Genomic DNA, 26,227 nt, shown 5'->3' on the forward strand with positions numbered 1-26,227 from the left:
CGATAGTATTACTTCATTGCTTTTAGGTACTTCTCTAATTAGTGATCATGTTTATAGTTACACATATGTGGACTTCGAACTTTCTGCATTTTAGGGGAAGATAAAACTTCCATCTTTATTCACTTAAAAGCAGTATGACAAATAATTTCCTATTTCAAACACAGCACCTTTGACAGTATCATGAGTGGAGGATTTTAGAGCAGATAAGATGGGATTCACTGCACAGCAGTTGTTCACAGTGGTTCTTGGACCATTTAACTGGACTAAGCAGGTGACAATTTATTAACTATACTGTAACTTTCTTGTCTAGGTGATATAATCCGGAGATACAGAGATACATGTTTTTGTTATCAACAGTGTTGCATTTTAGTCTGGTGTGTGTATTATCCTTCCATCTAGCATCCTGTTTATCTTCCTACAGCTGCACATCATGTTAGTGTTTAGAAGTTCATATTAAAAAAAGAACAATGCTGCTTTCCTGATTAGTTCTTGCAGCACCTTTTCACATAGCAGTAATTTCCTGGTATTACTTAGGGATTTTGCATAAATTTAAACACTATATAATTATCTGCATTTGCTATCCAAGTCTACTCAATCAATGTTAGCAATTTTTGTGTCTGATAGATACATGCATCAGCATTATTTTCCATGCTTTGTCTTCTTGCTTCCTGTCACTCATATCTGTCCACATGCATTTTAATTCATTTATTAAAAGCTCTTCATAAAATAAGTTTAAGACCTTTGTCTTTAACCTGCTGTCTATAACAGTAGGGTCCAGTAACAAGATTTAGGCAGTAAGGACTTAGGATGCACTTGTGGAGTTGGAGTGTCTCTCAAGTTCAGTTTTATGGAGGACAGTTTTATCTGAGCTACAGTGTGAGACATGAGAGATGACAGCAACCCGGATGAGTAAAATAACAAATGTCATGATTTCCTGTCTAGTTCAGTCATATTCCAGCTTGTCTACAGTCTGAATGGCTTGTTTGTGAACCTACAGCTTCAACAGTACTCTTCAAGATGTAGTTGAGTTTTATTAGATATTGCTGTGATTCCTAAAGTAGTGCCCAGTGAACATAATCAGGAGTAGTAGTCTACTTCTTATTTAGGCCATTGTGGAAAAGGTGTGAGCCCCCACCACTATGTTGGGTTCTGCATTTTGACATACACATCTTCAGCATTCTTTGAATTTCCTGAGACCAAACTGGCTAAAATTGTACTGTGTCCCTTTCTCGAATTCTCTCACTTTGTATAATGCCAACATTACAGTGTTTTGGAATGTCATTACTTGTGCTATTGAAAGCTTTTAATGATTTATTTAGCAAAGTAGTTTTCTTTTTTATTCCTATAATTGTTCTCTGTGTATTTTAGTAGAACATGAACCATACTGAAAGATGCTTAAGAGTGATAGGAATATTTATTCTCTAATATGGAAATGGAAACAGAATATGGAAAGATTATAATGTCAGTGATTAGCAGAGTTTGGCATGGTACCTAACCATAACACAGGTAGCATTTGACACCATGTTGAAAGCTAAGCACTCTCCTTTTACAAGTCAGTGTTATTTGTGCTATGTCTGTCATTCTTGAATGGGAGGCTGCCAAGTTTGCTTTTACTCCAAGTAAGTGCTTTCCAAAACAGTCCACTAATTTTGGTCTTTGAGGACAGGCTCATTTTTGGTAGTCTTACCACTGTAGAGTGGAACCTCTAGTGGAGCCACTCTACAGTAGAGGAGACTTCGCTGAACTTGAAATATGAAGTATTTTAATTTCTCTTCTTTCTTCATTTTGATTTGTAGTACATGAGTAGTGGCAGTTTTAATTTTGCCCCCCTAAGTCAAATATGCTTATCTATTGTGAGGAAAGGGTTAAGAGGTTTTCCAAGTTTCTCTGCTCATTTCTAATCATTGTGTAAATGAATGTCTGCTTTTTCTCACTGTGCATCAAGTCTGAAATGTCAGCCAGAATGAGTTCTGCCAGTTAGATAATTGGCATTTTGTGAGTATGAGTACTTACAGTATGCAATTATAAATCTTCATTGGTTATTATAGAAGTTTTGCTTCTGTCATTTGTTAAAATTACTTACAAATTTTAATTTTCTTCTCAAGAAGTTATCTATATGTAATGTTAGGAAATGACAAGAAAGTGCCTAATAAAATGTCATGTTCTCCTCAGGGTAGTTATGCCCTCATTTATAAAGTCAGAATTCCTTACATAACTACTTGTACATCCTCCTTTCTTTATAGAAATTATACTCAGGAGCCATTTCCCTATTTTCCCCTCCATTTTTTTAATCCCTCTAGTCAGAGGTGTGCTCACCCACACCTTTAATAGACTAGCATTTAAAAGAGCTCTTTAAATTATGATTTTGCAGTTGTCATCAGTGTTTGGCCTTGGATTTGTTTAGCTTGCCTGACAGGTAACAGTGCAGTTTTAATGATAAATGTGAAAAATGTGACTTTGGTCTTAGTTTAACTATCAGAGACTGCATAATTCAGAAGGTTACATGGCGTACTGCCACTTCCTTAATTGCATGTCCCGTTACAGCATTGGCAAAAGGATGCACTCATTAAACTTTTCTTGTTCTCAATATCTGTTAATTTTCCTCCTGCACTTGATTGCTAGTATGGACTGTTCAGGTACATATTATCTTTTCCCCTAAGACCCGTAAGCCTTGATTTCAAGGAAAAATATACCAAGTGACGGCAAGGAATTATGTCACTAATTGAGCTGAACTACTGCAGAGAACAAACTGCAGTCATAAGGGTTTGGTTGCTGCTGCTATTTTGTTTTGTTTGTGACCTATATAAAGAATTTCAGAAATCTTTGCTAAAACTCTTCTAAATATGACTTACCTTAAAATTGACCATTTTCATTATATAAAAGACAACAGTAGTTGATAACAGACTGACTAGCTTTCTTCAAACTCTTTGTAATGTGAGCTTTACATGTTTGCAAATTGGTTATTGAGTAAGTAGTGACTGAAGTATAGCATGTTATTAAAAATGTATAAAAATCGCAAAAAAGATTTGCAGCTGGTTTTCCCGCTGAGCTTGTTTTGAGCTGTTTTGGTACATCTGCTTATCTTTCTACCCTGTACTCTGTGAAATTTGAGACTACCATAGAGTAGCTGAGATTTTTGTGACTTTTTTTAGCAGAACCAGACTATTATGGTAAGATACCAAAAGTGATTAATACCTCAACTCATGTCACTACAAGAGCTTCTGCACATAAGTAGTGTCTTGAAAAATAATCTTTCATATTCATACAATTTAGTGAGAAAGTAAAAGTTTAAAACAGATCATCAGGTTTTGATATTACAAAAAGTGCCTAAGTGTAAAGAATGTTTGTATTTTTAAAGCAAAGCTTTTGTATTTTGTGTGTGGGTATTATCTGTAGTAGTTCTTAGGAACTGTTGAAGTTTTCTCTTTTTGTTAAATATTTGGAAGCTATCAGCTGCTAATGCCAAGTGTATGCCCATCCTGTCTCCTAAACTAGCAGGCAGAGTATTACTTTGCAATTGGATTTAGTTTTGAATCAATTTCTAGAAGGTGAATTATTTATTCTGGTTGAAATTTGGGAAAGTACTTTGTGTTCTTTAAGCCCTTTGGTTTGAATTAAATTCATATTGAGTACATTTCTTATTGCTCTGATAGTTTGAGCAGAGTTTACAAAATATTGCAGTGAATAGCAAAGGCTAAAGTGATAACTATAGTTATTGTCAGCATATCACATCTATGGATTTCATTGATGGCCAATGTTTTTATATTACTGTTTTGTTCATTTACCTACTGGTTGCTCCATAGAAGACTTTATTTTCTGAATGAAGAAAAGAAATTCATTCAAACACTTTCTCAAACTGAGCTCTTAGTTTTACAAAACCTTTCTGTCATATTATTTTATTAGAGTCTAAAGTCAAATAAGAATTATAGAATGGAAACTTGTTTTATTTTTCTCAGTGGGAAAAATAATTCTGTATTTTTCACTCTGTGGAACAGAGAAATTTTCAGTAACTGAAGCAGCAAATCAAGATTTTTACTTAAATAAATATAATGTGCTAGAGGGAATCTGCAATATTTGAGACAATCAGAAATGTTTAGATGAACTAGATGATAAATAGGAAAAAAAGAATTTTGGGATCTGAGAAGTTAGTAAGGTGTCCACAGTTTACCTACTTACTGGCTGTTAGTTAAATGTTGATGTGTATGCTACCCAAGCAGTAGGTTACTACCTGAATTACTTTGATTTTTGGTCATATCTGGAGACAATGTGGGCAGAAGGAAGTAGGTATTTGAAAACAAAACAAAACAAAACAATAATAGCATACCTGTGGAGAATAAAGGTAGAAGGAAGGAAGACCTGCAAGAGGAGGTACTTGCTAAATTACACAGTGGGAGGGCAACAGATAGTTTCACTGTTAAAAGCTTAAAGGAGTAATTACAGTGCTAAAAGTTGGTTGTCCTTGTTTGTGAACTTTAACATAATTTTCTAGTGCTTATGAGAATGAAAACCCTCTTCAAAAGTTGACTTTAGACTCTGTTTTTGAACTTGTTGCATATTTTCTGCTATACATAAAAGGGATTCACATGACTATTTTATGGTAGCTTATATGCTAACATAAATTACATTGACTTTAATCTAACATTTGGAAAGGCTGAATTGGGTTCAGTGCTTGTATTTTCTTTCAATTACTTTAACCTGTTGTTTTATGCACAGTTTGACAAATTGCTGTTACTCAGACTTCATGCTTGTAATGACAAGGGGTCCTTGTTGAACTAGGTTTTAATGTTAAAAAGCAATGACGTTAGTAACTTTATCAATGTTAGCATATTAAGTTAAAATTCACTTGAGGATTCAAAAATAATTTTCTCTGCTATCATGTAAAGCTGTATTCAGGTACAAACCTAGGATGTCTCTCACTAGAGAACAAAATTTGCAATGAATAAAATATATCACTATGAGAGCTGCCTAAGTTTGTTGGAAATAAATGCTTGGGGCTTTCTGCTTTATTTCTTTAGTTTTCAATTAGTAATGAATTTTACTGTTTAAGTACAAGCCAGTTTGAGAAACATTGATCCAAGTTACCTGTGTATCCCAGTTTTTTTTATGGTTTTGCCCAAAATGGTGTCATTTATCTGGCCACTACTCTACTGGTTTCTCTAAATTTTCATGCTATCTGATACCCTGTAGAGCTTCATCAATTCCCTTAGTCTTTCAACATATGTTACTTCTGACATTTTGCAAAAAGTGAGATCTATTAAGATTTACCTTGTAAAACTTTTTTTTTTTTAAATTTGGCTTACTTCCTTGAGCCTTAAGGGGTTGTTTCACACAGCACATCTTGGAAGAAGTATTTTTTTTCCAAGATATAAGTATCAACATAAATAAGCTATAGGTAGTGAAGCCTCCCTACCTATCTTAGGTAGAAGATAATTTGCTCTTTGAAGTCACTTTTCATTTTTGGTCAATCTGTGACTTTCCCCTTCATGTGGCTCTATTTGATCTGGTTAATCTTTTTTAATTACTCCTAGTGTTCTGTCCTCCATATCCAGGATAATTCACTAGTCTTCCTGTGAACAGTCAAAACTATGTAGTGCTTTCTCTTTAAGCAGATGACATGCCATTTTATTTTACTTTTCTTTAAATCATCATGGCTGGGCTTCGCGAACGAAGATTTGGGATTTCAGCAGGGTCAGCTTGGAGAGTCTTTAAATCAACAATCATGTTAAATACTGTGAAAAAATTAAAGTGTGAAATAAATAGTTAAATCCAAAGAACAATTAGTTTCCCTATTTATTTATTGGTTGCAGGGAAAAAAGAGCCAAATGCAGATCTAATTCTGTGTTGTAAGTGATACAGGCTTTGTCTAAAATGGCCCATGGACCGATTTTACTGGTCGTACTGGTTTCTTATTTTAGATAAGATATTTGGAAGAAAGCTTCTTCAAAAGCACGTTCTTGTCTGTTCAGTTTCCTTTTCTCATGTGTTTCGTGCATTTCAGCTTGGATTATATAGCCAAAGACATTTGGGTTATATTTCACCCTTTAGGTCTACTCATGATTCCTGTGTGAGATCATTGTAGCTGAAGTGACTTTATTCTCCTGCTGTTGTGTCTCTTCCTAGGCTATGGCTACTAATGGGCTTTGTCCTCTTTGTTTTGCTGAACAGAAGATCTTGTTGCAGTAAATTCATGGATTTACAGTTACGTTGCTATTTGTGGGCTTAATCTCCGCTTTCCTGCTTTGATGTGACTGGAGTTCACAAGTGTTTTAATGCCGTGATGGATAAACTGAGGATGTAATCTCCAGTCCTTAGGCAAAGGGGATATTTATGGCCCATGTTTGCACTAAGTGTTTATCTGCACAAGGGCCACTGCAGGAAACAAAAGTTGTGGACCAAAGGCGTGGCTCTCAGAACCATAGTCCTCTGTGGATAAATTGCTTCAAAAATGGTGACCCAAAATGAGATTTAACAAAGTGCTTGGGTCAAGTCTGAAATACATAGCAGTTTTTAGCACCACATCATGTGGTTTCCATCTCTAAGATTTCCTGGTTTCCTGGAATTGCTGGCAGGCTGTGCCTTGCCAGAGTGGGGGGGCACTGGGGCTGTTCCCTCCGGACTGTCGATTTCTCCCTCTTGGCTGGGCCACTGGAATGTGTGTGCATGTGCGTGATGGATGTAATTTGGCTCTGTAGAGAGAGAGAGAACAGTGGAGCAGTGTAAGTGTTGCTGTTGATTAAAAAAAAAATTTCAGATTTTGGCTAAAAGATAAAAAAGTTACAGATAATGCAGTAGTGCTGTTAACAAATAATTATGCTTTATTCTGAAAGTTACACCTGACTAAGATAAAACTCTTTTGAGCTCTCCTAGTTAAATCAGTAGATTAAAAATTAGTACAAAACAAAAAGCAGCAGTTACATACTAAGATAGTTCTTGGTTTTTTAGAAAAAAATCATTGAGATTTCCTTTCCAACAATACTTCTGAAGCACAGATAAAATGGCTTCCTGTCCCATGGTTTCCTGTATCCATGACAACCTGACTTTAAGCACTTCTTTCTTAGTTTCCTGAGCAAACTGTTGCAAGTCCTGGGTCAAAATGTGAGTGATACAGTATGCAGCAATACTGCCTTTACGAAGGTTTCACAGATAAGTATAGTCAACAGCTTATACTACAATGAACTGCCAACGGCAAAATAATGGAAATAATGAATTTCAGATTTGGGGTAAGGAATTGTTTATATCTGTTTTGACTGTAACCGAGCTTTATAAAGATAAAATTTAAGTTGTAAGTGAGCCACCAGTGAAAGGAAACTTGTTTACAGTCAGCATTTCTGTTTGAATGCTTTTAAAACATTTCTTAGTCATTTCTGATTATAAAAAGTAGTTAATAAATAGTATTTTTAATTTAATAGAAACTCTTATTTTGGCAGCCTAGATGCTTTTATGCTGCAATCAATTAAATGTTTTCTGGCTAGGTTGGCAGTACATTTATTTAATTGTTCATTTACTTTGAAATTTTTTTTCAGTGTAGTGAATTTTTTTTCAGACTTAGTAAGTTTAAATTTTAAACTGCTTGTTTGTCATGAAAGGAGAACGTGTAAAATACCAGTCTTGAGAGCAATACTAATATTTTAAAGACTGTACACATATATTTAATTACTTAATAATAATTAATATTTATACAGTTAATATATTTGAATTAATGATATTCATGTACTTTTTTTTATCTCTACTAGCGAAGTCAGAGATGAGTAAGAAGGCCAATGACAGGGATATGTGTGTTCTGCAAAGTTCTCCACCCTGCCCGGGAGCATTCCTGTATATACTTAATTGGGTTTTTTTGTTGCTGCTTCAGAAGGAGGCTTTTGGCTGTCCATCTGCTTGTCAGCTCTGCACAGGGAGACAAGTTAGCTGTTGTAATGCAGGGCTTTCGAGCATCCCTTGGAACTTACCAAAAACGACAATTCTTGTGTACCTCAGTGGAAATAATATATCACATGTCACTCCAAATGAACTAAGAGGGCTTCAGAAGCTTGCTGCACTCCACATGGATAACTCCAGTATTCTGTATGTACACCCAAAAGCTTTTGTGGAGCTCCCCAAACTGTGCTACTTGCATCTCAATAACAATAATATTAAACGCCTGGATCCAGGAATCTTTGAAGGCCTTTCCAATCTTCATTGTTTATACCTTCAGGATAATCAAATAGCTTTTCTTCCCAGAGGATTATTTAGTGATCTTTTTTCTATTAGATATTTATCGCTTCAAAGAAATCGTCTCAGTGTCCTTGGAAGTGGGACTTTCTTGGGTATGATGAGTCTCCAAACACTAAACCTAGCCAATAATAAGATTTCATGGATATCAGATTCAGCATTTCATCATCTTGAAAACCTTGCATATTTGTCTCTTGAAGGTAACAGCTTAAAACTTGTGCCATCGAATGCTATTGGAAAGCTCAAAAATCTTGAAAGACTTTCATTGTCTCACAATCCTATTGGATCAATACAGTCTTTTGCGTTTAAAGGACTTAATAAGCTTAGATATCTGTCTTTGAAAAATGTCAGGCTAAAATGTATTGCTGTAAATGGATTTTTTGGATTAAACAACCTTAGCCAGTTAATCTTAAGTTATAATGATTTAGAAAATATAAATTCCAGCACTTTTACTGTATTAAACAATTTAATGTATCTGCAACTAGACAGAAATAAAATAGCCAGTATTGGTGATGGTACCTTTGAAAAAATGGGACAGTCACTTAAAATACTCAGTTTAGCATTTAATAATATTACAGAGTTACAACCTGAAGTACTCAAGCCTTTAGTATCTCTAACTCACCTACAGGTAAATTCTAATCCTTGGAACTGCAGCTGCAAAATGCTTCGGTTACTTAATTGGCTGGCATTGTCTCCTGTTTCTGTAAGAATTCGTTGTCAGAATCCGCAGAGCATGCGTGGTAGACCTTTGCATTACATTAAGGGGACTCGGTTTTCAAACTGCATTAGTCCTACTGCCAGCCCAGAGACTGCTTGGAGTCTGGGATCTGTGGGTGTCCATCGCAGCGCTACCATGTTGCTGATGGCGTGGCAAAAAGGAAAGAGTCAGAAACTTGAGGAGTTTGTCAATGCAGAAACTAAATATGTTGCTTTCTGGGAAGGAACTACAGCTACATTAGCTACCCCTTTGCCCTATGAAGGAAATGCTGTTGAAATTCCATCACAGGCAACTACAGTATTATCAACATTACCAGTGCAAATAGCAACACAGATTATATCTACTAACAGAACTGTAGAAGAACAAGATTTACTTCCGAAAGATGTTGCTTCTGTGTCATTAAAAACATCCCTGATTTGTGCACAAAAGGTTGAAAAGCTGAATCAGGCTTTTGACATTTTATTAGCCTTTTTCATTCTGGCTTGTGCTGTAATCCTGTTGTTAACCTGTAAAATTATTCAGTTTAGGCAGAAACTAAAGTTGCTGGAAAATTCAGGGGAAAAGAGAATAGAATATTATGGCTTTTATCAGCCTGGCAGATATAACATAACTGACCCAGTGCAGTCTCTAACTCAGAAGTCAGTGGTACATTCAGAACTGGACCAAATTAGGCTGCTCAAACGAACAGCATCAGAAAGTCAGGCACAGGTAATACTGTTCGAACATTCATCATTGTAATTTATCTCAATTTATTTGGTGTTAACTTTACTGTGATATGAAAGGTCAAGAAATCAAGAACTCTATTTTCTAAAAATACCTTCACTGATTAAAAGCAACTGCTTGATATGATTGTGGAAAATGGCACAATTTGAGTTCTGCATTTTTTTTTTTTGCTTCCTGAATGTAATGTTTTGAAGTTTATTATTTTATTATGTGTCATTTAAATCTGACACAGATAAGTTTATTATCCTCTGTCCCTGTTTTTAGGAATCTTTCACCTAAAGGTGAAGTATACATGCAGTATAAAGTACATTTTTATTTAATTTAATTTGCAATACTTAGTATGTTCCTACAGAAATTCCATAGCTAACTTGAAACTTGAAGCAAGCAAAATATCACTTCTTAGTAGGATCACAAAGCTAAAGAGTCTTGGGGAATGAGAAAATAAACAGTGCTTTATGTATTTAATGCAGTTTTTACCCTGCCTCCTATTAATAAGCACAGGGGGGAAAAAAGTGAGCATATTTACTGCTGGAATGTTCCAACTCTCGAGGAAGAGAATAATTTAAAACTAGACAAATTTTATTAATACCTATAACATATTTTAACATACAAAGTTGTGTATTCAGTCTGTGTAATAAATATATTAAAGTGACTTTTTTATTAGTGTGTATCTGTATTATTTTATTAAATACCCCAAACTGGAGTTAAGGGAACCCAAATTTCTGTTGAATTGAAAATTTGAACAAGTTTATTATGTCTAAGGTAATAGAGCTGGTTAATTACTTTCAATAAAAGATACTTTGTCATGTGTGTAGTAATAGTTTGAGGGACTTTTTGGCTAGATAAGAGGTACAAATTGAAGAAATATGCTACACTGTAAATACATGATGCTAAATTAATTGTTAATTTATTTACAGTTTTGAAAGTGTCAGGTCAAAATACATGTTCCTAGTGAAGGCTTCATCTTAAAAATATGGATATTTTCCTATTTAATTTTCACTGATTTTAACACTTTATGTCTATTTCAAATATTGATGTTCTGATATTGTCAGGTTATGTCTGCTGTATGGTAGCTTTATTTTCAACTAATAGGACTTACTTTTGTAGATACTGTTTGTCTTCTACAGGCCTATGCCTTAGAGAGTTCAACTATGTGGCTTTTAAGTTACACAGTTTACAGTTAAATCACTTCATTCAAGGAAAAGTGGGGAACAATGCTTTGATAGTCTCTCCTCCATGGTGTCAATAGAAATTGTGTAGAGGTATGTTACTGTTCTAGGCTCCAACCTGGAGACTCTGGCATTTTAGATGAGCTAGAACTGCCCTCAGGGTTCTTCTTCTATCCCTCCTGCTTCCTGCTGGTGTAACTCATGTGCTTGGCTGGGTTGTGCAGCTTCCTGTTATTGTGTTTGTCTGTCTGCAGTTCTTTTCCAGGAGTGAAAATACAGAAAGTATATAAACCTTGACTGCACTGAGAGGGTGTGAATGTGCAGATGTGTCTTCACTGTTGCTTGTTATGTGTCTCAATTGAATGTAATGAAATACCAGTTTAGTATATTGTAATACTGTATTTTACTGTAATTTACTGTACCAGATCAAATTTACTGTAATAGATCAAATACTCATAAGGAACACTCAATTCAGCTACTTGAATGAAAGCTTAAACTGTTTTGGGTTGCTTAAGTAGAAAAAATAATTTTCTACTTGTAGATCAGATGTTAAGTGTAATGGGCAAACGCTTTTAAGGAGGGAAAACACTGGCTGTAATTTATGTTGGGTTTTTTTTCAGGGACTAATCCACTTCAGTCCCTTCCTTTTTAATCCATTTTTGTTACGTTCTGTCTCTCCTACATAATTCCTTGTGATAAATATTAAATTTGTTTTCATTTAAGAACAGCTGCACAACTGGTGAGTATTAGGTTCACAGTTGCACAGTCGTAAATTCAGCAGTTTTGTGTCCTATATTTCTAAATTTTCAATTTTATATAGACGTCTTCAGAAATAATGGACTTGAAATTTGGTGGAAACTAGTTAGGTTTTCCTTGCTAGAAATGCTTCTCTGCCTTGGTTACAGAGGAGTTTTGGGAGTGGGAAAAGGTTGAGACTGATCATACCTAATTCTCAAGGAAATCTGGCAGGGAGCAGCGCTGTTATTTTGGGCTCTGTTGTCCACAGCTGCTCTCTGCAGAAAACCACCAGAGATTGCCTCTGAAGGTGCATCCTTTTCACTGACAAGCTGCTGTAGGAGTTGTTCGCCAGATATGAGTCTCACCATCTGTAGCAATGGAGCATGAAAGGAAACCAGTGCTGTCACAGCTGTTTGTGCAAGCAGGGAGTTGGAGCGGTTGGAAGCCATCCTTTCTAGTGGAGATATCCTCTAAAATCCAGCTTGGCAACATAGGGATTAGACTAACAAGGAACTGAGAAATTCATTATGCAATTGTGAGGGAAATGCCTTTCTTTTGCAGTTAGTATCTTTTGTATTTAAATGTTCACACCAGGAAACAGATCCTTTCATGTACACATGTGGTTCATATGTCTGTTAAAATCATTAGAGAATACATTAGAAGACTTAGTTGAGCTATATTAGGTGAATCTGCACCCATGAAACAAAATGGTGTTTCATGGAGATCATGTTAGTGAGTCATAGGGCTCCCCTGGAAATGTTGTCTTAGCTGCTACTTTATTGCTGTAGGAGCTCCCTAGTACTGTGCAGCTCCTAAGAGGGGGTGGTGGTGTACTAATCATTTATGTTGCTCACAGTATGTGCAAAGTAATCTGTTTGTCCCTCTCTACTTCTTTCCTTAGCTAATGAGATAAGAATAAAGAATTAATTAATCTTTCTCAAATCCGTACACTAGTAAAGATATGAAATCAAACTGTTTATTGCTTCCCCTGGTGAATATAGAAAAGCAGAAATTATGTTGTTTTTCTTTTAGTCTCTAAAAAAAAGTATGTTTTCCCATACAGATTCTTTTTTTCCTTTCTGAGGGAGATGCATAGGAGACATGGGGTCCATTTTATTTAAGCACCACTAAAAATTCATCATGACATATGTTTTAAGCTGCTGATAAAGCTTTATCTACAGTATTTATCTGTGTAATTGAGAGAAAAATTGTGAATTTTTACAGAAAACCTCAGAATAATAAAAAAGTTGAATACAGAGCTAAGTGTATTAGAAATTATAAACAGAATGAGAAAAAATGGATACTTTTTTCCAGAACAGATGTGGTCTGGTTTTTTCTTTGCAAAGCTTTTATTCTTTTATCTAAAAAATTATGCAAACTTTGAAATAAAAGGTTTGAGATTATTCAGGTAGACGCTGCCCGAAATGCTAAATTTTATTTTCATTATAGGCAAGGTGCATTATATTAACAGGCAGCATAAAATATCCTTTCTGTAATTAAAAAAATAATGTATTCATTATATCTTTGAAACTAGGTTCTGGAGTGTTTTAGGTCCTGATTGTGGGCCATTTATTTTTGCTGCATACCAAATGAGGTTTTGTCCTAATTACTTAGGAAGACTAGGTAGATATAAAACCAGTTATAACTTGATGATGATGTTTGTTTCATTGATGATCTCAATTATATGCAATTCAAGGGGGAAACTGCTTAAACGGTGCCATCCTTAAGGTATAAGATTTTAGTATGGACAGTATTAACTGCTCTGTTTTGAAATTTCATCTAAAAACAGTGTCTCTGTCTTTTCTGTATCTACTCGTATGACTTTTTAATGTATTTCTTGAAACAAGCAGGCTAATTTTAGTCTCTTTAAAAAGGTACTACACTGAGTTGCTTGGCTTGCTTTGTCATCTATGAAAATAAGGCCTGATGTGTTTTATATTGCTGCTGAACTTTAACTGAGGTTTGTTTTTTTAAAGCATTAGTCTTTGCTATCTTTGTTTTTCACCAGCATGTATCTTGTATTCTAAAAATAGTTCCATTGTTTAATGGTTCCATACCAGGTAAACATTTCTGTGAGTCTTTGGTAGAAAGAAAATGCATGCCCCATTTAAAGGAAAAAAAAAAAGGAAGGGGAGAAAAGAGAAGGTGTTATCTTTACTTATAGCTGCAGGCAAGTTACCTCATTTTGAAAGGTCTTGTACATTCTTTAGCTTTGTTTTCCTCAAAAAAGAAAAATTCTCATGAACCTTTACTAAAATAAGAAATAAAGTATAATTTCTCATGTATGCCATTTCTTTACTTTCCAAGTAAAGAAATCAGTGATTTCTTTATGTCCTTTCAAGGCCAGTTATCAAAGACAGTGTTTTGGATCTTCAACCACTATACTCTATTTCTTCTGGAACTTTCATAGATCCTTGGAAACACAGTTTACTGAAATGGGCTTCCCTGTGTGCTCCTTCTGCCAATCTGCAAGCATGGAAAAAACTCATGGAGTTAATGACCACTATGCCTACAGTATTTATTTACATGTTGGATAATTAAAGTAACCTCCCTGAATATGTTGACCATAATTAGCCCTGCAGCTGATCAAAAGGCTATGCCTTCATTGAGTTAAAAACCTTTTTTTTCTTCTCCCAGTATAAAATTTTCTTGGCAGCTAGGGATTCTTCATCAAGTTGGTTGAAGAAGGATTGAGAGTAGCCCTGCAGAGAAGGACTTGGGGGTAAAGGTTGATGAAAAACTCAACATGAGCAGGAAGTGTGTGGTCGCAGCACAGAAAGCCAACAAAATCCTGGCCTGCATCAAAAGCAGTGTGGCCAGCAGGTTAAGGGAGGTGATTCTCCCTCTACTCTGATCTCATGAGACCCCACCCAAACATAAGAAGGATATGGAACTGTTGGAGCAAGTCCAGAGCAGGGCCATGAAGTTGACAAGAAAACTGGAGCAGCTTCCCTACGAAGGCGGGCTGAGAAAATCGGGGCTGTTCAACCTGGAGAAGAGAAGGTTGCATGGACACCTCATAGCAACCTTTCAGTATCTGAAGGGGGCCTACAGGGAAACCAGAGAGGGACTCTTCATTAGGAACTGTACTAATAGAACAAAGGAGAATGGTTTCAAACTGAGAGTAGGTTTAGATTAGATGTTAGGAAGAAATTCTTTACTGTGAGGGTGGGGAGACACTGGCACAGGTTGCTCAGAGCAGTTGTGGATGCCCCATCCCTGGAATTGTTCAAGACCAGGTTGGATGGGGCTTTGAGCAACTTCGTCTGGTGGAAGGTGAGTTGAAACTAGATGATCTTTAAGGTCCCTTCCAACCCAAACCATTCTATGATTCATGAAGCTTGGAAGGAAGAAGTAATAGAGGTAGTGTACAGCAACCTGTATTATAACTTAAATAGTGTGTATGAACAGGGCATAGTTTACTTTTCCAGGGTACGAAGTGTTCACAGTTGTCTTCAGTTGAATGCCCTTTGTCCTCTATTGTCATAAATATGAGGATAGCTGTTACCCTTTTCATGTTGGAAAATGTTAATCACATTAATGGCATTTTCCTAGAGATGCCTTTCAAACAACAGGATGAGGCAGAAGAGTTTTAATGGGAGGTGTGTAGGTAGGAAGGAACCTTTTACTCTGTGAGGAAATCTGCTCTGTCTCTGAGGGCTCATTATGCAGGCTGCTGAGTAGGCAGCGTTCACTTTTTCAGAAGTGCTGTGAGGTGGGTAGGCTGTTTGCTGTTTGCTTGCTGTCTGCAGAACATCACAGAGAATTCTCACGTGTAGTGCTTTGCTGTTCTGAATGTGATGAGGAAGCTCTTGGGCAAGGAAGAAAGTATCTTTTTAAAATACATAGCTGACAATCAAATAATGAAAATTATGTCAGTTTTCATTTTGTGGAATTCAGGAGTTTCAAGTTTGATTATACAAAATACAGTTCAGATCCTGGCATTTGGCAGTAGCTGAATAAAAAAAAGTGAACAAAAATAATTCATTGGAAACAAAATAGTCATGAGTTGAATCGTAATTTTATCAAAACAAATATAAAAGAGATATTTTCTGTGCTTAGTATTCTAACTTGATAAACTTTTTTTCAAAGCATCTATTGGTGTATAAACTCAGTCATATATGTAAAATTTTGTTGTATGTCTGATAAGAAGTTTTTCAAATGCAGTAACTAATGTACAAGGGGCTACAGTTTATCTGTCTTCAGTTTTCATCCCAAATAAGAAAAGGAAATGAAAAAATATTAGAAAATAGATTCATCTGTGATCAGCTACAATCAAACTACAATACATGAACTTAGTATTCAGTGCTTGTAAATAAATGGAACGTGTCTGCTTCTGCTTATTGGGCGGTGGCAGCAGCAGCATCTTTTGGGGATAATTAAGCCTGAAATTGCAAACAGGAAGCAATAAAGTGCTTCAGTCAATGGCAGTCCCAGGAAGAGAGTTATAGTTTACCATAACCAGTTAGGCCCTTTCTCTTTTTTTGCTCTATGCAGGTGGAAGTTTTTCAGTTTTCCCAGGATGAACATCTTTTCACTTGCAATGTTTCTCAACTCCTTCACAGAGTAGGAATCCAGGCACCAAGGTCCCACAATCCCACATCTCTGACATTAGATCCACAGTAGCAGTAAATTGAGCGGAAGCAGAAGTTGGCTACTTTCCATTAACTAGGAGTTGGTGGCACCTGCTTTATCCATCCTGGGAAGATCATGTTTTGATGCCCCTACCCTACAGACACATCAATTCTCAAGGCAGGGGCAAGTGTAGACGTGTTTAGTGTAATTTTGGGCATTATGGGAGTATCTAATCTGGCCTTCAGGTCATGCTGGGTAAAGGTGCTCAAGTCCTGAGTAATATCTACCAGCCCTTTGCAGTTGTCTTAAATAGCCTGGTATTTCAAATGGCAGGAAGCGCCCGTGTTTAGGCAGAGAAATCCTACCACACCTTTCTCTACAGTCAGGGAAGTGATATTCTCACAGAACTGGATGCAGGGATTTTACACCCTTTCTGGGGAGTCAGCTGCCTAGTAGGGTAAAGAAACACACGTAAGTAAGGGAATATACCATTTTTACAAGCTGCCACTGCTCAAGGATTTGTGTGTAGGTTTATGCATTGAATAGTGATGCCAGAAATGGTGTTGGGAGTAGAAGCCAGTACTCCTGATCTTCCTGATAGCAGGGGCATGCCCTTCTCACTCAGTTCTTGACTCCTGTGCTAATGTGTATTTTCTTTTATTAATTTACAATTATTTCTAAGTTTTCAACAGTGGCACATCAGGTTTTATTATATTTAAGAATAATGTTTCTTACATATTTTGAAGCCATTTTGTAATTAAAAAAATACTGAATTAATTGCGTGATAGCATGTTCAGCTAAGCAGTAAGCAGGGAAAATACCTCTTGGTAAATGTGTTTTACAGTTACTGAGCAAATTTCACGTGTAGTTCCTTTAGCTAAGTCATTTTCCTGTTCTTTTCCAATGTTATCCAAGATAAATGTTGGTCTTTTACAGTGTTATCCAAGATAAATTTTGTGGTATCATCAACATTTCAGTGGAAGGACTACATGATGTTATGACTGAAGATTCTGAAACAGGAACATACAAAGAGTAAGTGGAAAATCTAATTTTTTTAACAGTGGCAGTACTGTTTTATATGAAGTGTTTTGATTTGAAAAAATCTGTAGGCAGTTAAGACATTCTTGTAATAGTTCTATTTTCTCAAGAGTGAATGTTTTAGTAAGACAGGAAATTTTTGGTCTTGAGAGAAGATAATTGCAGTGGGGGAAGGAAGGCTTAAAATGACGGTATAATTTCATATTGTTCACTAAGTTATCTAATAAATGGTCTTAAAATGTTCATATGCTTAGATTTGCTTTTTGCTTACTTGACTGTTATATCTAAAATTGCAATACAACAAGTTTGTGTGTTGATAGAGTGGTAGCTCAGAGTTTTTTTTGAGTGTGACATCAGCCTCATATGAGTGTACCTAGTATGCAATACTTCACAGCTTAGAGAACTTGAAAACCTATCCCACCAAGGGAGTTCTCTCCCTTTAGTTGTTCCACTTAACACATGGCTTCTACAGGACATCTCTCAAAAGATAGTTTCCAGAGCTGGGAGCAAGGGTTTACTTGGCAGGAAGGTGGGTGTTTGGGGTGCCTAGAGTGCACTTCAACCCAACACCACTCATTCATCTCCTAATGACTCCCAGATTACCTATGGTAGGCAATCAAAGCTAAAAAAAATAAAAAAAGCCAGTGAATAGTAAGATATTTTTTGGATTGAGATCTTAATGTTGTTTTTTCTCTGTAATGATTACAGAGTTTTAGATCAATTGAGAGTTGTAAGACATTAAAAAAGGTGCTCTGCAGGATGTTCTTACAGATACTGTATGCTAATAACAGTATTTACTGGATGCTCTGATGCTAAGAATCAGAACATTTTCTAACTCTCAGATAATTACCTGGTCATAGAACAGACTGAATCTGAACTTATAATTGATTGCTTAAGGGGGTGTTGGTTGGCGCTGAACCCAGGTGGCACAGAGCAGCCAGATGCAATCTATTAAGTTTTTCTCTGCATAACACATGTGGTATGTACACAAGTGTGCATGAGACTGGTCTACACTCACGCCGAGCCTGAACTGTGCCCAAGAATTGCTTGCTAAAGTACTTCCCACTGAACTCAGTAAAGATGTAACTCCAAAGTCTGGGAATGTGCACCATGTCTGGCAATGTGTTTTGTTTACTGTTGGAGACAATATTACAGAGTCCCTTGTATTTTTAAACATATTGCTTTGCCAGCACTTGTTGAAAAGAGTTCTCATAGAGAAATAAATAAAACCATGTCCTAATTAATTTTGTATTTTAAGCCTGAAGGCTTGTAGAACTTGTCACTACTCTTCCAAACTCTGGACATTTTTTTTACTTTATAAAATATAGCTGCACTGAACCAAGGACATACTTATATTGACAGGTACTGAATGAGCTGTTTGAAAGATTCTGACACTTGTGTATTGTATTTTGACATCATCTGAAAGTCAAGTGATAGCACACATCTGAAATTGTGTGCACTGTTGTGGCTCTCCAGGTTAAAGAAGCATGATTTAAGCCAGAACTGGTTCAGAAAAAAATGTGTACTCCACTGATTATCATATTAGCCAGTTACTGTAGCACAGAAAGTAAAACAATGTGCATGTTTAGCATAGGGAAAATCAAGGCCGAAGCAATACAAAACTGCATCCGCTAGAGGATGAAGAGGAAAATTTTCCACGGGGAAATTGTACAGATTAAGTGACAGTGGTGGTTTAAACATCTTAACCTGGCCAGGAATTCTGAAGAAACTGTTGTAGTTAGAGCAATAAGATTTTGGAAGAGATAAAGATCTCGCCACTACAAAAATCATAGTTAAAATAAGGTGTTTGCTTTTGTATATTGCCAGTTGAGCATGAAGCAAAACAAAAAATAAATTTAAAGCCTTTGCTTTACCTACCTAGAAACAGTAAATGTCTGCAGAAGCTAGCTCATTTCTGTTCACCTCAAACATTATTGTTCAGTGTCTTCTAGATTTTAGTGTAGAACCAATAGCAGTGCCCTTATTAGTTTTCAGGTCTTCATATTAAAGATCTCACAGAAAACCATGAATGCTATGAGAAATCTTTGCTAGCTTTGTATATGTGCCACTTTGACTTTCATGCTGATAGGATGGAGTGCTTGTATAGCAGTTCCTTGAAAAGAATGGAAAATCCTGGTTAGGAGCAGTAGGTTTTTCTGTATTAATTCTTTTTCAAAACCATGTAGTCTGTTTTCTGTATACAGAAATGCATTTTAGAACCACCATCTTAAGCTAAAATGTGGAAAATAGCTGAGATTGTTACATGGATTGAGGTGACAGAGAACATGCATTCAGGCTTCATCAGATTCACTGTTTTCAGAAAAAAATTACTTGTTAACAGATCATCTGACTTTCAGCAAACTCATATCTATTTTGTGTTTTTAGAAGAGCTTTAAAGTAATTTTTAATGGTAATGCATGTTAAAACCGCTCTTATTCCCTTCTTAGCTGCATGTTAATGTCTCATTTTGAAGAGCCCAAAGCTACAGATGATGAGGAACCTCCTACAGAACAAGACAAAAGGAAAAAAATGGTAAGTTTTCGATTTTTTTATTCAGTTATAGACCTGATTATGTGCTTCACTAAATTCTTTTTGGCTTTGGTTCATCTGTTGTTCTTGGAAAATTCATCTCTTGAATCAAAAGAGGATGCTTTGATGACAAACCTTGCAGCCACAACACTTATGCTTCTGCTTTCCTTTTGCATCTTGGAGACTGTTGTCAAAATAAACATTGTTCACAAAATCTGGACATTACAATACTCAGACAATATAAAAAGAATTTATTAAAAAAAAAGAGAACTAAACCTTACTGAAATGTCATGGCAGGCAGAATTTCTCATATTTAATACAATTCATGTGCTCGAATAGAACCTTTTTCTAGTGTAAAGAACTCTTACTCAAAAGTCATGGTTTCTTAGTAAGCTTTTCTTTTAAATGCTAGTATATAAGGAATATATTTACAAAAGCAATATAATATATTCCTTTAAAAAATTACACAAAACCAAGCAAGCTCTAGTTGTTATGAATGTCTGTAATAAATTCTTTCTTAATCCCAACTGTAGCTCAGTATATGGCTTTGCAGATGGTGCAGAAATTGAGACTTGACACTTGGCTATTTATTTCAAAATTTATACAGGTCATTTGGGTAGGTCACTAGTAGCAGAAGTGTCAAATAATAATCATGGCTTTGAAAGCACAGCTAGCATTTGATTTGAAAAACTGGATTTAAAACAAAATATTAGCAGCTTGTATCTGGGCTTAGAGATTAAATCTCATAAAACAGGAATCATGAAAGATGAATGGGATTCTCTCCTTCAAAATAATAATGTTTTTCAACTTTAAGGCCATTAATATGAGGAAAAGAGATCAACTTGCATGGTTCATGCTAAATATCACTTCCTGATGTTTGCACAGGATCTAGATACTTTGATCTATCTCTTTGTCCTGCCCTTGGTACCTTTCTTTATTATTACACATAGTTAATAATTACTAGAAAGTTTTTGCTGGAACAGTACTTTATAAGTTTATAATAATTTTATGTGATTGACATTTCCAAATACTGCTATATTTTTGTCTCATTGCAAACATATTGAGGAACATGTAAATAGGTAGAGAGTGATTTGTGTCCTTACATCACGCATAATGTATTGGCCTAAGGTGACTTATTTTTACATGCCCTTAATGTATGTTTTTAAGAACTTCAGTATCATTGTTAAAATAAGGGAGTTAAACTTTTTCAGCACCCTATTTGAAACTATGGACAGGAAAAATGAAGTAAAGTATCCTCCCATAAAGATCTATCTTGAAGAATTTGTGCAGGTTCATGTTTCAGATGATGCTTATATGTAAGCACAGAAGGCTAGGGAGGGTTTTTTTGCTTTACCTTAATATCGAAAGAAACTAGATGAATTGTGCTTTTACATCTTCAGGAAAATAAATAAATTATTTATAATGTAATAAGTTAAATGGTCAAGTTTTATGTGATAACATGGTTTACTAAAGTAATACTTTTTACTCCATTGTTTGGAGTATAATTTCTCCTTAGACATTTAATCTACAAATTACTGACAGATTTAATGTGAGTCTCACTGACATCTCCTAAAAACTTGGATAGTAAAGAATGCATTCCCTTCTTAAATTATTTTCTAGTCTTTCCTAGAGCATCACAGTTACAAGATAGTAACCATCATCACAAATATGTATGATTTTTGCCCAGAATTCTGGCTGCCTCTTTAGTATTAAAGTATTCATACTTTAACTGAACAGAATCTCTCAAATTCTGGAAATCTTTTCAACAATTTAATTCATATATCACCAACACACTTTTTTAAGTTTTATTAGGCTTTTATTACCTGTTCTTCCTTGTTAATGCCATTCCATTTACTTGTGTTATCACTTGTGGTAATTGGATCACTGTTCCAGTACAAAGTAGTGTATAACTGCTTATTGGAAATGGTGTGATTTTTGACTGTAGTGTTGTCTAAAGACGTTGAGGAACGAGATCCACTTAACAAATACTGGTTCAAACAACTGTTAATTCTGCAGAATGCTGTTTGATGCTGGCACGCAGAGCTTGGAGAGATGGGATATGGCTGTTCTGTAAACCTCAGAACTGTTTGTCTGCTTCAGAACTCTGTTTACAAGCACTGAGGTGGAAGATTAATTTCTTCAGTACAGCCCCAAGGTGGTCACCCACATCCAGTTTCAAGATCAATTTGTAAAGTAACTAGGTCCAAAAGCTAGTCAAACTCAGGTTTTCATTGTGCAGAATAAAGCACATTTCAGTAATGTGTAGCTACTGGCCAAACTTCTGTTTCCTATCTGTAGCTGTTTTGACTAAGAAGCTGTGGGAATTAGCTAGGATTTTTTTTAAACTGGAAAACAGATATGTTTTGCTCTTATCAGAATCAGGCACATTTCAATTAAAAAAAAAGCACACATGTAGGAACTCAGCATACATACTTATGTTGATATATATAGTCCCTGACCAACTATGCTTACGGTTTTTCCAAACTTATGCTTTTGTTTGCTTATTCAGTGAAGATGGCAGTTGGCTGTCTAATATTGTTGACAAACTCATTATATCAAACTATTTCATTTATTTTGTTAGCTCTGAATACAAGTTCAAGAAAAGCAGAATGAAAGAAAATTGAGTTAATTGTTGTTGCAGGAAACTCTTTAATTTATTTGATATACTTTTGATGTGACTATCTGAATGAAAACAAATTAATGTATTAACTCCTTAATTAAGTCTGAAGACTCTTAAGTCCCATTTGGCTTACAGATGCTAGATGATGCTTCTAGCAGCAAACATTAATCATACTACCGAAGTCCCTACTGGCTTAGAGTGCTGCTGCTTTAAATGGTGAGGGATGGATTTATGTTTGTTGCAATAAGCTAAGCAGGATTTTTGCATTGGACTTTCATGGCCAGATTTTGGTATCAGGGGGACCATGTTTATGTGCAGTTTCTCAGTTGTCCTGGAAAACAGGTGTTGGTAAATACGCAGCAGAAGTGTTTTGGTCATGTTCCTTTTCATGGGAAGGCTACATACAAAGCTGACTAAGTTCTCTGAAGTTTTATGGAAAAGAAAATGTGGAATTATAATATTTATTTGAGTAGCATATTTCTGAACTCCCAACACTGGGCAGGTCTGGCAGCTCCATTAGGAATAAAAGATATTAACTTTGAATTATGTAATATATTAAGTTTAGCCATCTTCTTCACTTAGATTGCTTTTTCAAGATTAATTACTTTTCCGTATTATTGCTGAGATGATTCAGAGGATTGTTTGGAAACCCATCATCACCAGCCATGAGGTGTCCTGGGGAGTTGGGACATCTAAGAAATACTAGAGAGCATCTCTATAATAATATTATAAGAGATGCTACAGAAAGCTCAGACTTGACATTCCAGCAAATTTTGCAAATAAGCAAGAATTCAAACCCTTTGTTTTCAAAACAATACAGCACTTTTGTTCAGACTTTGAAGATCACCACTGGGGTGCTAGAAGAGCATTACACACACACTTGCATTCTAGTAGCTTTTTAAAATTGGAAAAAAATTTGGACTTGAGGCTCATTAGTGAACATTGACATATGAGAAGGCAGAAGTTTACTTACTGCTGACTTAAGTCTGGAGTTTTTTTCTTTTCATTCTTTTTTTTTTTTAAGATATCTGGAGAATAAACTTTGTAATATGAAATTGCTGACTAAATCAATTTTTCTTAGCAGAAGAGAAAGAAAACTCAAAGTTGATATTTTAAGGCAATTTGTTCTGGCTTCCTATTTGAGTACTTTAAGTAAAACAAGAATTTATGGTAGGGTTGCGCAAGTCATACAGTTAACTAAATGCATAGATTAATCGGTTTGTAGGTTAAAAGGTTGTAAAAGAAAGGCTTTTTGGCATCACTTCCCAAGGCGACTTTGTCATTCATTTAGTTGCTGCTGTGTCAGGCTTACAAGGATGAGAACACTTGTATATGGCAATTTTAATGCCTGTTTTTCTGTGCAAAATTCCCTGGAGTAATTTTATACATGACTATTCAGAGCTATGAACTTACTGAAAATAACTAATTATAAATGCATTATATGTCCCAAATTGCAATTGTTGGTGAACAAATGCAAATTGTTCAGAAACTGATAGATTCTTTGCTTGGTAAGACAGTCTTTTTTTTCCCCCTGTAGACTGTGTTAGTGCTATTACAACAAGGATGTCCCTAACATTGTCAAATCTTGATTAGAGTAGCTGTGATTTAGAAATTTCATTAGAAAAGTCTTTTATATTTTAGAGATTCAAATTACATTTACTGAAAAAAAAAACTACAGAATACTAAACTATTACTACAATTACTTCCCTTTCCAAAAGACTGTAATGTTAAGAATAGGTAATAAAATTATCATATCTTACCTTTGAAATGCGAAATAGCTGTATAGTACAAAATGGTGAAGGATTGAAGGCTGAAAAGCCAATATTAGGAATACTGAGGGAATGTTTAAGAGACTTAAAATACCAAAGGTGCAGTGACCATAATAAGAAAGAAGAACTTGTAAGCAGTGATAGAAGAGGCCAGAAACCAGCCTGCTTTTTTACTGGAGTTGTTTGTAAGAAATAAGACTTAACTTCTCTTTTGTAGTAATTACAGTGGTTTTGGAAGTTTTAATCTGTTTTATATTTATGTGGCCGCTTCACTCAGTATCTTCCCGTTTTAGGTGTAATGCTAAGTAAGTAATTTTAAGGTTTAATTTCTTCTACTCCATATTAACACTCAAATATTTCTTTTTTTTAATCATGCCAAAAGAGCTGTTGTGCAAGTTTAATATGCCTTATTTCTTTAGAAATAACACTGTAGCAAGGTATTATAGGCTTATAAGTCTCCTATTTCAGTGGACTTTGAGATCTGGCATTATATTTTGTTTCCTGACCTTCCAGCATAAACAATAGTGTTGTTTGGTTTTGACACTTGAGATGAACGGATCACAGATCTGCATTAATTAGCCATTGATTTTAACATCCTACTTCTTTAGGATGTATCAAGCTCCAGGTGTACCCACCTCCCACCCCCTGGTGGACTGAGGGACAAATGCTGCCACACATCCTGCTGACACTGAAAGTAACAATACATCCTCTGTCAATATAACCCCTTATTTTACCTTTTTGCTTTCATTAAGAGGCAGTTAACATGGGGAAAAGAGTGACAAATACTCTGTCCCTCTCTGCCCAAAAGAAAATTGTATAATCTGATGAGGACTGATGAGGTTTATAGGGTACTACCACTGAAGTGTGTCTATTCTTTATGTATATGGACAGTTTAACTGTTGTTAAACTAGTCTAAACTAGTTTGACTTCTTCTGTGTTCTGTTTTCTTACTAGTAAAATAAAACTGACTGTAGTTCACGCCATCACAAAAGTGCTTGTTGTGGTAATATCTGATGTGATTTTTAGGAGTTATAGAAAACTCATTCAGTAACTAATAAAGCAGCTTTGAATTGTTTTACCTTATTGAAGCATGAAATCTTAGAGCAAAGTATAAGACTCTCATGATTTGACACTGCTTCAAATAGTTTTAAACTGATATTTGCCTTGATAATAATTAATTTGATCATTTTTCGGAAGTTTTTTGTTTCTCGGTTAAGTACAAAGAAAAAAAAAAGCAGATTTCTTTCCTGAGCTGAAGTTATAACAGAAATTAGTAAATCACAGAATAATTTTTAATGCATTATTATGTATTTTTCTCTTACATGTTTTCCACAGCTTGCACTGAAGGACCCTGTACACACTGTGTCATTGCAGCAGTTCATCTATGAGAAGCTAAAGGCACAGCAGGAATTAGTGGGAGAACAAGGTTTTCAGGCCCTTATGGAAACTGTGGATACAGAAATAGTTGCCCAGCTACAAGAATTTTTACAAGGCTTCTAAACGAGCAGAAAAAAGATTTTGTATGTCCAATTTTTCTTTAAAAAAAAAAAAAAAAAAGGCAGAACTTCCATCTTGTATGGAAGAGCCTAATGGAAGGTGAAAATGACTTGTGTTAAAAAATAAAAATAAGTTTCTGCTGTTGCTATTAAACCATGTTCCTTTGTTATTCTTTTTAATAATATACTAAGGGTTTTATCATTAAACTAACATTTCTATGACTCCTAACGTGGTCCATGCTGTCCTAGGTAGTACCTTTTTTTTTTGGTACCATTACTGACCTTTTTGTTCACAAAGCTATGTCATAAAGGCAGAGATCTGCAGGAACTTACCAATGTGTATTAATGGGAAGAGTCTGTTAATTCAGCACTATAATTCAGTATCAGGAGCTGCTTCTTTTCATATTGTATACCTATAACTTTCTCCCCTTTCTGTTAGTCTTTCTTTACTGTATGTTCAACCATACAAGCAGAAAGAGTTATGAAAACAGTAAGACTGTGAGCAGAAATATTCCTTTTTGAGAGAAAGATAATACCCATTTGAATTGTCTCAGAGAAAAAGAAACTTAGATTGTATTTGATGAGTTGCTAGAGAACATCAGTGTATATTGCTCTCTGAAGATGTGGCTTTTCATTTTTGT

At 35.4% G+C, this 26,227-nt stretch overlaps 2 protein-coding genes across 4 annotated transcripts in view; both read left to right on the forward strand.

The window, feature by feature from the left end:
* The window catches only part of IPO11 (importin 11), a 77,208-nt gene extending 51,468 nt beyond the window's left edge, over positions 1–25,740 (forward strand). For 2 of the 3 annotated variants that reach the window (XM_064642378.1, XM_064642377.1), the window contains 3 exons: positions 17,071–17,166; positions 19,620–19,704; positions 25,426–25,740. In XM_064642378.1, coding sequence (XP_064498448.1) covers positions 17,071–17,166; positions 19,620–19,704; positions 25,426–25,590 — 346 coding nt within the window. In that variant the 3' untranslated portion in view covers positions 25,591–25,740. Of the gene's footprint in view, positions 1–17,070; positions 17,167–19,619; positions 19,705–25,425 lie in introns of those variants that run through there. The other variant, XR_010426855.1, reaches the window with a different exon arrangement.
* Positions 1,231–10,320, forward strand: LRRC70 (leucine rich repeat containing 70). Its single transcript, XM_064642380.1, has 2 exons — positions 1,231–7,220; positions 7,734–10,320. Exons 1-2 carry the CDS (start codon positions 7,172–7,174, stop codon positions 9,665–9,667), a joined length of 1,983 nt encoding a protein of 660 aa, XP_064498450.1. The 5' UTR covers positions 1,231–7,171; the 3' UTR covers positions 9,668–10,320.
* Positions 25,741–26,227: the final 487 nt, after the last annotated feature.

Source organism: Pseudopipra pipra, chromosome Z (assembly GCF_036250125.1).
Source record: "Pseudopipra pipra isolate bDixPip1 chromosome Z, bDixPip1.hap1, whole genome shotgun sequence".
NCBI lineage: Eukaryota > Metazoa > Chordata > Aves > Passeriformes > Pipridae > Pseudopipra > Pseudopipra pipra.